This window comes from Lissotriton vulgaris, chromosome 5 (assembly GCF_964263255.1).
Source record: "Lissotriton vulgaris chromosome 5, aLisVul1.2, whole genome shotgun sequence".
NCBI lineage: Eukaryota > Metazoa > Chordata > Amphibia > Caudata > Salamandridae > Lissotriton > Lissotriton vulgaris.
The window spans coordinates 2,010,202,619-2,010,214,969 of NC_141693.1; the positions used below are offsets into that span (position 1 = coordinate 2,010,202,619).

General features: G+C 50.7%; 1 protein-coding gene across 2 annotated transcripts in view; it reads right to left on the bottom strand.

Moving 5' to 3' along the window:
* The window catches only part of ASS1 (argininosuccinate synthase 1), a 286,380-nt gene that overhangs the window by 142,441 nt on the left and 131,588 nt on the right, over window positions 1-12,351 (bottom strand). For both annotated transcript variants that reach the window (XM_086924816.1, XM_086924817.1), the window contains exons 8-9: window positions 11,363-11,433; window positions 1,222-1,252 (exon numbers count right to left, since the gene is read on the bottom strand). In XM_086924816.1, the coding sequence (XP_086780942.1) occupies window positions 1,222-1,252; window positions 11,363-11,433 (102 nt within the window). The remainder of the gene's footprint in view (window positions 1-1,221; window positions 1,253-11,362; window positions 11,434-12,351) is intronic.

The window sequence follows — 12,351 nt, forward strand, 5'->3', positions numbered from 1 at the left end:
AGGGGAATGGGTTGACCTGTGTGCCCTCAGAGCTGGGTATAGAGAGGGGATGGGTGGTCGGTGCGCCCTCAGAGCAGGGTGTAGAGGGGGCATGGGTGGTCTATGCACCCTCAGAGCGAGGCGTCGAAAGAGGGTGGTCGGTGCGCCCTCAGAGCTGGGTGTAGAAGCGGTGATGGAGTGTGTGCCCTCAGGGCTGGGTGCAGAGGGGGATGGGTGGTCGGTGCGCCCTCAGAGCTGGGTGTAGAAGCGGTGATGGAGTGTGTGCCCTCAGGGCTGGGTGCAGAGGGGGATGGGTGGTCGGTGCGCCCTCAGAGCTGGGTGTAGAAGCGGTGATGGAGTGTGTGCCCTCAGAGCTGGGTGCAGAGGGGGATGGGTTGAGCTGTGTGCCCTCAGAGCTCGGTATAGAGGGGGGATGGGTGGTCAGTGCGCCCTCAGAGCGAGGCGTGGAAAGTGGGGGGTCTGTGCGCCCTCAGAGTTGGGTGTAGAGGGTGGATCTGTGCGCCCTCAGCAGCCGAGTGGTGGTGGACTAAGACACGCTTGCCTTTGGCGAACGTTCGGCATGCTGCTGATTTGGACACAGAACAACGTTCTTCAAATAGGGCGCCATTAGTCAGGGGGCGTGGCCAATAGTGGCATTAGTCAGGGGTGTGGTACCAGTGAGCTGTAAGTCAGCGCCAATATAAAGTGGAAATGGCATAATTGGTTAAAGAGGAGACCCCTTGCTTCCTTTGCATTCTAGCAGAGACTCCCAACTCCTGCCACTCTGAGGTACCTGGCCCCCGCCCTCCACCCCCGGTGGACATGCTCAGTTGCTTTCTAGCGAGGCGTGTGCTGTACATGACCACAGACATACATGCGAAGGCTGTCTATGTCTCAGGCAGAGGTGGCCTCGGAGCGCGGGGTGCTGGGGGGTCCCCAATGCGGTGAATAAAGAGCAGAGCTGCCGGATGAACCCAGTCCAGCCGCAGCCCTGGGCAGCCGAGCTCACCCTGGGGCTTGGGTTGAGCTGGCCTCCTGCAGGGGTGGAAGCGGTGCCAACCTGTGGGAGACGAGTATGTGTAAAGCACTGGCAAGGGTTACTGTAGTCAAGGAATATCCATGGTTCACAGCCGAGAAAGGGTCAATTAAAAAAGACTGCATTGTTAATCCGATGTACAAGGTCTTACACAATTGTAACTTTACTTTCTTGAATTCAATCTTAAACAGAAAAAAATGCATTACCTTGGGGTTTTCCAGGATGCCAGCTTCATAGCTGTGAAAAAGAGGAAAAAAAAAAAAAAGAATGAAGAGAGGTGCATCTTGCGTCCAGCACTAGTTATTCACACAGACATTTTGTAGCACAGAAGACGTACAGTGTGGCACTATTTTGTGCACTTTACATGACTATAAAACAGGAATATTCTGGGAATACTCTTATAGGATAGGCACCCATAGAGAGCACAAAGCCCTCTTTGCACTTTTACTACTAGGGGGTTTGATGCTTTGGGGCGGATTCACAAAGGCGTGTAAGAGAGCATAAAAGAGTGCTGCTTACCATACTAAAAACAATTTTGTGGAACTGAAGGAGGATGCGGGGAATAACTCACAAAGTAAGCCACAGCCCCCCAAACATCTGCTAGATGAAAGAAACTTTCTATTTCTCAAGCAAGGTGGTACAGCCAATTGTGTTCCTAAAGAATCCACACATCCAAGAAGCAAAGAGAGATTCATGGGACAGGACCCCTGACCATAGGAAGATCCATACGACGGCCTGTCGAGTTGTTCAAAGCTGTCGGCTTACAGAAAGCCATATCTGTGCTCGTCTATCTACCACTACCACATAGGATCAAAACAAAGCCAATACACCAACCACAAACCATACATGGTGAAGAGTGTGACCCATGTAGGCAAACAGTTCAGCACCCCATATATGGATAGTAAGTGCTGCACAGAAATGCTGTAATACAGTACTCTCTAGCAGCTCTATGGAAGTCACACAGTTGATTACAGTGAAGTTGATTTTACGATCCATCGTAAGCTGCTGCATTAATGGGTTGTACGATCCATCGTAAGCTGCTGCATCCATGGGTTGTACGATCCATCGTAAGGTGCTGCATCCATGGGTTGTACGATCCATCGTAAGGTGCTGCATCCATGGGTTGTACGATCCATCGTAAGGTGCTGCATCCATGGGTTGTACGATCCATCGTAAGGTGCTGCATCCATGGGTTGTACGATCCATCGTAGGCTGCTGTATCTAGGGGTTGAACGATCCATCGTAGGCTGCTGTATCTCGGTGTTGTACGATCCATCGTAGGTTGCTGCATCCATGGGTTGTACGATCCATCGTAGGCTGCTGTATCTAGGGGTTGTACGAATAATCATAGGCTGCTGTATCTTGGGGTTGTACGAATAATCATAGGCTGCTGTATCTAGGGGTTGTACGATCCATCGTAGGCTGCTGCATCCATGGGTTGTATGATCCATCGTAAGCTGCTGCATCCATGGGTTGTACGATCCATCGTAGCCTGCTGCATCCATGGGTTGTATGATCCATCGTAGCCTGCTGCATCCATGGGTTGTACGATCCATCGTAGCCTGCTGCATCCATGGGTTGTACGATCCATCGTAGCCTGCTGCATCCATGGGTTGTACGATCCATCGTAGCCTGCTGCATCCATGGGTTGTACGATCCATCGTAGCCTGCTGCATCCATGGGTTGTACGATCCATCGTAGCCTGCTGCATCCATGGGTTGTACGATCCATCATAGGCTGCTGCATCCATGGGTTGTACGATCCATCATAGGCTGCTGCATCCATGGGTTGTACGATCCATCGTAGGCTGCTGCATCCATGGGTTGTACGATCCATCGTAGGCTGCTGCATCCATGGGTTGTACGATCCATCGTAGGCTGCTGTATCCATGGGTTGTACGACCCATCGTAGGCTGCTGTATCCATGGGTTGTACGATCCTTCGTAGGCTGCTGCATCCATGGGTTGTACGATCCATCGTAGGCTGCTGTATCAATGGGTTGTACGATCCATCGTAGGCTGCTGTATCTAGGGATGTATGATCCATCGTAGGCTGCTGCATCCATGGGTTGTACGATCCATCGTAAGCTGCTGCAACCATGGGTTGTACGATCCATCGTAAGCTGCTGCAACCATGGGTTGTACGATCCATCGTAAGCTGCTGCATCCATAGGTTGCACGATCCATCGTAAGCTGCTGCATCCATGGGTTGCACGATCCATCGTAAGCTGCTGCATCCATGGGTTGCACGATCCATCGTAAGCTGCTGCATCCATGGGTTGTACGATCCATCGTAAGCTGCTGCATCCATGGGTTGTACGATCCATCGTAAGCTGCTGCATCCATGGGTTGTACGATCCATCGTAAGCTGCTGCATCCGTGGGTTGTACGATCCATCGTAGGCTGCTGCATCCGTGGGTTGTACGATCCATCGTAGGCTGCTGCATCCGTGGGTTGTACGATCCATCGTAGGCTGCTGCATCCGTGGGTTGTACGATCCATCGTAGGCTGCTGCATCCGTGGGTTGTACGATCCATCGTAGGCTGCTGCATCCGTGGGTTGTACGATCCATCGTAGGCTGCTGCATCCGTGGGTTGTACGATCCATCGTAGGCTGCTGCATCCGTGGGTTGTACGATCCATCGTAGGCTGCTGCATCCGTGGGTTGTACGATCCATCGTAGGCTGCTGCATCCGTGGGTTGTACGATACATCGTAGGCTGCTGTATCTAGGGGTTGTACGAATCATTATAGGCTGCTGTATCTAGGGGTTGTACGATCCTTCGTAGGGTGCTGCATCCATGGGTTGTGCGATCCATCGTAGGCTGCTGCATCCATGGGTTGTACGATCCATAGTAGGCTGCTGCATCCATGCGTTGTACGATCCATCGTAGGCTGCTGCATCCATGGGTTGTACGATCCATCGTAGGCTGCTGCATCCATGGGTTGTACGATCCATTGTATGCTGCTGTATCTACAGGTTGTACGATCCATCGTAGGCTGCTGTATCTAGGGGTTGTACGATCCATCGTAGGCTGCTGTATCTAGGGGTTGTACGATCCATCATAGGCTGCTGTATCTAGGGGTTGTACTTCTGGAGCCCTTATATCTAAAGAGCCTCATTGCCCTCTGGTTCTGGAGTTCTTTCTCTTTGGAAATGGATTTGCTGTGAAAAGTCCAATTACCTTCCAGTGCTGAAGTCCTTGTGTATAAAGAGGTGAAGAGGCTCATTGCCATAAAGTGTGGGGTTCTTATATTTGAAGAGGTCCGTTGCTCTATCACTGGAGAACTTGTCTATGAAGAGGTCAATGACTTCCAGTGCTGCAGACCTTATCCAGGAAGAGGCGCACTGCCCTCCAGTGCTGCAGTCCTTGTTCGCAAAGAGGCGCACTGCCCTTCAGTGCTGCAGTCCTTGTCCATGAGGAGACACACTTCCCTCCAGTGCTACATTCCTCGTCCATGAAGAGGCGCACTGCCATGAGGAGGAGCACTGCCCTCCAGTGCTGCAGTCCTTGTCCAGGAAGAGGCGCACTGCCCTCCAGTGCTGCATTCCTTGTCCATGAGGAGGTGCACTGCCCTCCAGTGCTGCAGTCCTTGTCCAGGAAGAGGCGCACTGCCCTCCAGTGCTGCAGTTCTTGTCTAGGAAGAGGCGCACTGCCCTCCAGTGCTGCAGTCCTTGTCCATGAGGAGGTGCACTGCCCTTCAGTGCTGCAGTCCTTGTCCAGGAAGAGGCGCACTGCCCTCCAGTGCTGCAGTTCTTGTCTAGGAAGAGGCGCACTGCCCTCCAGTGCTGCAGTCCTTGTCCATGAGGAGGTGCACTGCCCTCCAGTGCTGCAGTCCTTGTCCACAAGGAGGCGCACTGCCCTTCAGGGCTACATCCCTTGTTCATGAAGAGATTCATTGCTGTCCAGTGCTAGAGTTTTGTCCCTCTCGTGCTGGAGTACCTGTCCATGAATGCGCCCACTGCCCTCCAGTCCTTGTTCTTGAAGAAACTCATTTCCCTACAGTGCTGAATTTCATCTGCATGAAGAGACCCACTGCGCTGCTCTGCCAGAGTCTTAATGTCTAAAGAGGTGCACTGCCTTCCAGTGCTGGAGTTGATCTTCAGTGCTGCAGGTCGTGGCCACAGGGAGGCTACTTTCCTTCCAGAGTTGCAACTTGTTGCAAAGAGGCCAATTGCCCTCCAGAGCCACAATCCTTGTCCATAAAGAGGCTCAATACCCTCCAGCGCCCCCATCCTTGTCCATGAAAAGAGTCATTGCCCTCCAGTGCTGCAGCCCTTGTCCGTGAAGAGGCGCACTGCCCTCCAGTGCTGCAGTCCTTGTCCAGGAAGAGTCACTGCCCTCCAGTGCTGCAGCCCTTGCCATGGCTAAGCCCGTTGCTCTCCAGTCTCTAGTCCTGGTCTATGAACAGTTTCACTGCCGGTCAGTATTCCAGTCATGGACCATGAAGAGAGTTTTTGCCTTCCAGTACTGAAGCCCTGGAGGCTCATTGCCCTCCAGTGCAGGCATTCTTATCTATGCAGAGGATCATCGCCATGCAGTACTAAGGCCCTTCTCTATGAAGATGCTCATTGGCCTCCAGTGCTGAAGTTCTTGGCTATGCAGAGGCTCAATGCCCTCCAGTGTTCCAGCCCTTGATATGAGGAGGCTCAATGCCCTCCAGTGTTCCAGCCCTTGATATGAGGAGGCTCATTGCCCTCCAGTGCTCCAGCCCTTGATATGAGGAGGCTCAATGCCCTCCAGTGTTCCAGTCCTCGATATGAGGAGGCTCATTGCCCTCCAGTGTTCCAGTCCTTGACTATGAGGAGGCTCATTGCTCTTTTGTTCCAGTCCTTGATATGAGGAGGCTCATTGCCCTCCAGTGTTCCAGTCCTTGATATGAGGAGGCTCTTTGCCCTCCAGTGCTCCAGTCCTTGATATGAGGAGGCTCATTGCCCTCCAGTGTTCTAGTCCTTGATATGAGGAGGCTCATTGCCCTCTAGTGCTCCAGTCCTTGATATGAGGAGGCTCATTGCCCTCCAGTGCTCCAGTCCTTGATATGAGGAGGCTCATTGCCCTCCAGTGTTCTAGTCCTTGATATGAGGAGGCTCATTGCCCTCCAGTGCTCCAGTCCTTGATATGAGGAGGCTTGTTACCCTCCAGTGTTCCAGTCATTCACTCTGAAGAGGCCCATTGCCCTCCAGTGTTCTAGTCCTTGACTGAGGAGGCTCATTGCCCTCCAGTATTACAGTCCTTGATATGAGGAGGCTCATTGCCCTCTAGTGCTCCAGTCCTGGATATGAGGAGGCTTGTTACCCTCCAGTGTTCCAGCCATTCACCCTGAAGAGGCTCATTGCCCTCCAGTGTTCGTCCTTGACTGAGGAGGCTCATTGCCCTCCAGTGCTCCAGTCCTTGATATGAGGAGGCTCATTGCCCTCCAGTGTTCCAGTCCTTGATATGAGGAGGCTCATTGCCCTCCAGTGTTCCAGTCCTTGACTGAGGAGGCTCATTGCCCTCCAGTGTTCCAGCCCTTGGTATGAGGAGGCTCATTGCCCTCCAGTGTTCCAGTCCTTGATATGAGGAGGCTCATTGCCCTCCAGTGTTCCAGTCCTTGATATGAGGAGGCTCATTGCCCTCCAGTGTTCCAGCCCTTGGTATGAGGAGGCTCATTGCCCTCCAGTGTTCCAGCCCTTGATATGAGGATGCTCATTGCCCTCCAGTGTTCCAGTCCTTGATATGAGGAGGCTCATTGCCCTCCAGTGTTCCAGTCCTTGATATGAGGAGGCTCATTGCCCTCCAGTGTTCCAGTCCTTGATATGAGGAGGCTCATTGTCCTACAGTGTTCCAGCCCTTGATATGAGGAGGTTCATTGCCCTCCAGTGTTCCAGTCCTTGATATGAGGAGGCTCATTGCCCTCCAGTGTTCCAGTCATTCACTATGAGGATGCTCATTGCCCTCCAGTGTTCCAGTCCTTGATATGAGGAGGCTCATTGCCCTCCAGTGTTCCAGTCCTTGATATGAGGAGGCTCATTGCCCTCCAGTGTTCCAGCCCTTGATATGAGGAGGTTCATTGCCCTCCAGTGTTCTAGCCCTTGATATGAAGAGGCTCATTGCCCTCCAGTGTTCCAGTCCTGGTCTATGAGGAGGCTCATTGCCCTCCAGTGTTCCAGTCCTTGATATGAGGAGGCTCATTGCCCTCCAGTGTTCCAGTCCTTGATATGAGGAGGCTCATTGCCCTTCAGTGTTCCAGTCCATGTCAATGAAGAGGCTCAGTGCTCTCCAGTGTTCCAGCCCTTGAAATGAGGAGGCTCAGTGCCCCAGTCCTTGATATGAGGAGGCTCAGTGCCCTCCAGTGTTCCAGTCCTCGCCAATGAAGAGGCTCATTGACCTCTATTGTTCCAGTCCTCACCAATGAAGAGGCTCATTGCCCTCCAGTGCTCCAGTTGCTGTGCATGAAGAAACTCATTGCCCTCCAGTGCTCTAGTGCTTGTCCATGAAGAGGCTCTTTGTCCTCCAGTGTTCCAGTCCTCGCCAATGAAGAGGCTCAGTGCTCTCCAGTGCTGCAGTTGTTGTCTATAAAGATGATAATTGCCCTGCAGTTGTTGAGTCGTTAATAATGAAGAGGTCTATTGCCATCCAGTGCCAGAGTACTTGTCCATGAGGAAACCAATTGCTGTCCAGTGTGTCTGTCCCATGCATTGACGAGGCTCACTGCTTTACAGTGTGTCAGCCCTGTGCAATGAGGACACCCTTTGCTCAGCACTGCTTGACTGAAGAGGCCCATTGCCCTCCAGTGCCGGAGTACTTCAGCTGTCTATGGTACTGAGCTGTCCATGGTGCTGAGCTCTTCAATGTTCTGCATTCTCCTTTGTACTAAGCTCATCATGGTACTGTACTATCTGTGGTACTGAGCTCTCCTTCCTACTAAGCTTTCCATGGTACTGAGCTCTCCATGGTACTGAGCTCTCCGTGGTACTGAGCTCAACACTGTACTGAGTTCTCCTTGGTACTGTGCTCTTTTTGGTACTGAGCAATCCTTTCTACTGAGCTCTTATTGTACTGAGCTCTCCTTGGCACTGAACTCTAAAGGGACTGAGCTTTTTGTGGTACTGAGGTCACTGTGGCACTGAGCTGCATTGGATGACACACGCCTTTAGCTAACACTGAACACATATCTTTGCTCTGGGCCCGCTGTTTCCTGGGTGTAGATGTGCCTGGAGTCAGACGGATCTTTGGATGACTCGGGTACCTTCATCCTGTTGGTCCTCTTTTTAGGTCACGCCTAGTGCAGCACTCATGCGCTGCCCTAGGAGAAGACTTTTAGAAATCGGTCTGCACTTTTCAAGCACTCATGCTTGTGGTGACCTCCACCTTGCGGGAACGAGCAGCAGCGCGCAGGGGCCATCGTTTTGTAATTAACGTGGCCGTGTGCGATTGCTTATATTTCTTTACTTTGCCTTCCACTGCCTGCCTCACCCTTGCCATCCCTTGTCAACCAGTTCCTTTTTAACAACTTTCTGGCTTTTTGATCTCTGCCAATTACTGTGCTACATATCTAAAATCTGTACTTAAAAAAATCGTACTTTGTCAAAAGTATCTGCTAGCATTTATTTTTGTATAGTACATTAAAACAGGGGATGCTCTCTACACACAGCATATAAACAAGCACTTTCTCCTAGCACATGCTGCCTCTTTTCTCAAGTTATAGGAAGGATGAAACTTAGAGTCAGCCCTGCTTTAATTTGAATCTGTGGCTGCTATGTGCGCACACATTTCTGGGGCCATCTGTTTTTAATTATCGTGGCCGCACACATCCGCTTTTTAGATTTGTTTACTCTCACCCCATTCCGGTTTCGCCCTCACTGGTTAACCGCCTTCTCCTAAATAACTTTGTGGCTTTCTGATCTCTGCCAATAACTGTGCTACATATCTAGCAGCTGCACTAAAAATAACCGTATTTTGTCAAAAGTATCTGCTAGCATGTATTTCAGTATAATACATTAAAACAGGGGCTGCTCTCTACACTCATCATATAAACAAGCGCTCTCTCCTAGCACATGCTGCCTCTCTTCTCAAGTTATAGGAAGGATGAAACTTAGAGTCAGCCCTGCTTTCATTTGAACCTGTGGCTGCTGTGTGTGCACAGTTTTCTGGGGCCATCTACAATAACAACACACAAGTGCACAACACTGAAACATATCAATCTATGTATATTAGCAATGAACTTCTAATGGACTGGTTTATAATCAATACAGATGTGGAAGACTTATCCGATGCACTTATGCCATATTTACCCCAGACACGTGAAGTTATATTTTGCAATGGCATTATTACAAACATATTAAAAGTTATTGCAACAGAATGAATATATTTATAAAACATGTATAAATGCACATCATAAATAAAAAAAATGCCACTCAACTTACTTTAAAGTACTAAAAAATGTAACTAAAAATTCTTGCAATAAAATTATTTAAAAAAAACATCAGTTATTCCTGGACAAACCATTGCCAATATATTTGGTTGCACACTTATAAGGTGCCAAAAAACACATATTAGCAATGCCAATAGCTCAAAAATAAAATCCAAACTACCAAGCTCTAATTTGGTGTTTTATGTATGCTAAAAAAATATTACTGCACATTGCTCAGAAGGTACATTTTGTATTTTTAGCCTTTAGGCTACTTTAGCATTAACACTCATTGTAAAGCTGTTCCACATTTGCTTTTTAACCAAAAAACGCTAGAACAAGATTTTTCAGTAGCCCCACATTACTCTGTAGTAGTGTTTAGAAACCTAGTTATGCTATAAAAACATTGCCATAGCCAATATGTCTCGCTTTTCAGAACATACAAGTATTTAGTTATCCAGCACAATATCCTTGATGCAACAACATCAAGTGTTGCATGGCTAAACACTCATAAGATCCCAAAGGCGAGACCTATTGGCTGTGCCAATCAGGCGCGCAACACCCATTAGGCTCACGGGGCTTCAGCCCCCCCAGTTGTGTGTGTCAGCCCGGGCTAACACGCCTTCGCAGGCTGGCGATTATCTAATTGCAGCTGCACCCGAGTACTTAACAGGTCTTTAAAAGAATATTGATTGTAAATGAGGCTTTTGTTGTGTTCACCCATTCTTACAGCCACCGTCTGTGGTTGGAAGAATTAGCCCCCCCCCCCCCCCCCCGGGAAATATTTTTCAGCCCCCCCCGAAATTTGGCTCTAGTTACCCACCTGGTGCCAATGCTTGCTAAGCACCTTGTGGCCTGGTATGGACAAACGGTGTCCTCTCCTTCAGGGGAACATTCATCTGCTGTGTCACAAGCGCAGAATGTATCACATGCCAGTGCATTGTGGTCATTGTCAGGGCACAAGTCCTATAAAAAGAAGTGGGGGGACGGACAATATGCAAATGACCTCATGACGTCACGTGCTGAACATGTCCCGATGTCTGAAAATTACACCGGGACACGTTCAGCATATTTCTGTGGAGCCCAGCTTCTTGGCAGGGGGGATGGCGTCGACCCTGTGAAAAGAGTGGGGGGGACGCCGTCCACCCGTGTGGACCCCCGACTCGAGCCCTGGTCACTGTAGTTACCCAGGTAGTATATGTGTCCACAAATGTTGCTTTAATTCAGCCCGTGATGGGTACTCACTCTGCTTAGAGCTCGTAAGGAGAGCAGCAGCGCAGGCTTTGGTGATTTACAGATTCATACTGCTTCATCAAAAGTCCATGCTGCAAGAAGGCATCTCCTCTGGAGCCCCGCCACTGGCCCCTGGAAACAGGGCCCTCAGTACTTGCAGATAAATACCCAAAAAATCTTAGGAGTAGAATGGAGAATTTAGAATTTTGAAGGAGGAGGAGCCACAGCACCAGAGGGAGGAGCCAGGAAGCAGGAAGGAGGGAGGAGCCAAGAAGAAGGAGGAGCCAGGAAGAAGGAGGGGCCAGGAAGAAGGAGGGGCCAGGAAGAAGGAGCCGCCAGGAAGCAGGCAGAAGGAGGAGAAAGAAAGTCGAATGGAGGAGGAGCAAGGAAGCCGGATGGTGGAGGAGGGGGGAATCAGGAAGAGAGGGGAATTTATCAGACCGAGGAGCAAAAAAGCTGGAAGGTGGAGGCTAGAAAGTAGGAAGGGGAGGAGCTAGGAAGCCGGGAGGAGGAGGAGCAAGGAAACCAGACGGAGGAGTGATGATAGGGAGGAGGGACGCATCCCCGACTCCCCTCCTCAGCGTGAGTTCTGCCATGTTTAAGTGACGTACTAGAATGTTGCTTGCCAGGGTAGACTTGGACGCCAAGGCGTTGACCCGGGCCTTCAGGGTGGTTCAGACAGACACCCCCCTCCCCCCACACACTCCCCCAGACCAGCAGCCCTTACCTGATGTGCATGAGGTTTTCATCCATGCTCCAAGGACTCTTGGGGGTGACAGGGACTGGGATGCCGTGTTTCTAGAATAAGAAAAAGAGACAGGGCGAGGGTCAGTGCTGCACACCTTCTAGCACCAGGCCCCTCCTCCAGAGAGGAGTGCATTCAATCCCTTTAACAGCATGCCCACATGATGCTCGAACCCCTCCTGTCTGCTCCCAGCTGTGGTGAACTCTATTCTCCAGCTGGAGAGCGGGGTGTAGATCCCTGTAACCCACAGTGGGTAGCTTCTAACATGCCCACCCAGAGTGCCCATGGGTCATGCTTCCCTTTGGCTTGCGTCCTGGAGTAGTTCCTTCTGCAGAGCAGTGTCATGCGCCCCTTTAACACACAGCCTGGACCGAGACGCAGCGCATCAGCCCTTCAGGTTCCCCCGCTTCCTTAGGTCTGTTTCCTGCTTTTGTTGGGTCTCTTCTCCACCTGGGGAGATGTGCAGTGTGTCCTTTTAACCCAGAAACTGCAGCACGTGCGCCATGTGCACCCCACAGTGCCCCAAACCTGCCTAGTCCTCTAGCCTGCTGAAGGTGGTCACTCATTCTGGAGTCTGGACTCCTAAACCTGCTTCATAGTTCAGATTAGGATCATCCATGCAAAATAATCTACCCCCCCCCCCCACTCATGACATGCTCTCTCACCTCGGGATTCACTAACCCCCCCCCCCCCCCTCAACCCCCCAGCACTTCCTTGACACTTCTACATAACCAGGTAGTGTCCACCAGCCAGAGATGTTGGATCTTCACACATAAAGTGTGATTAACTCAACTAGTCTCATGTCCTCCCAGGTGGAGGCGAATAACTTAACCATTCTTTGTTCACATGGGGCACTCTTTTTGTGGCTCTCACACCAAGACCATGAACAGTACAATAAAAAGAAAAGACTGGACTGGATCAGAGACTCGACCCTGACATGAGGACGCTTCGGAGCTCCAAACCCCAGCCTG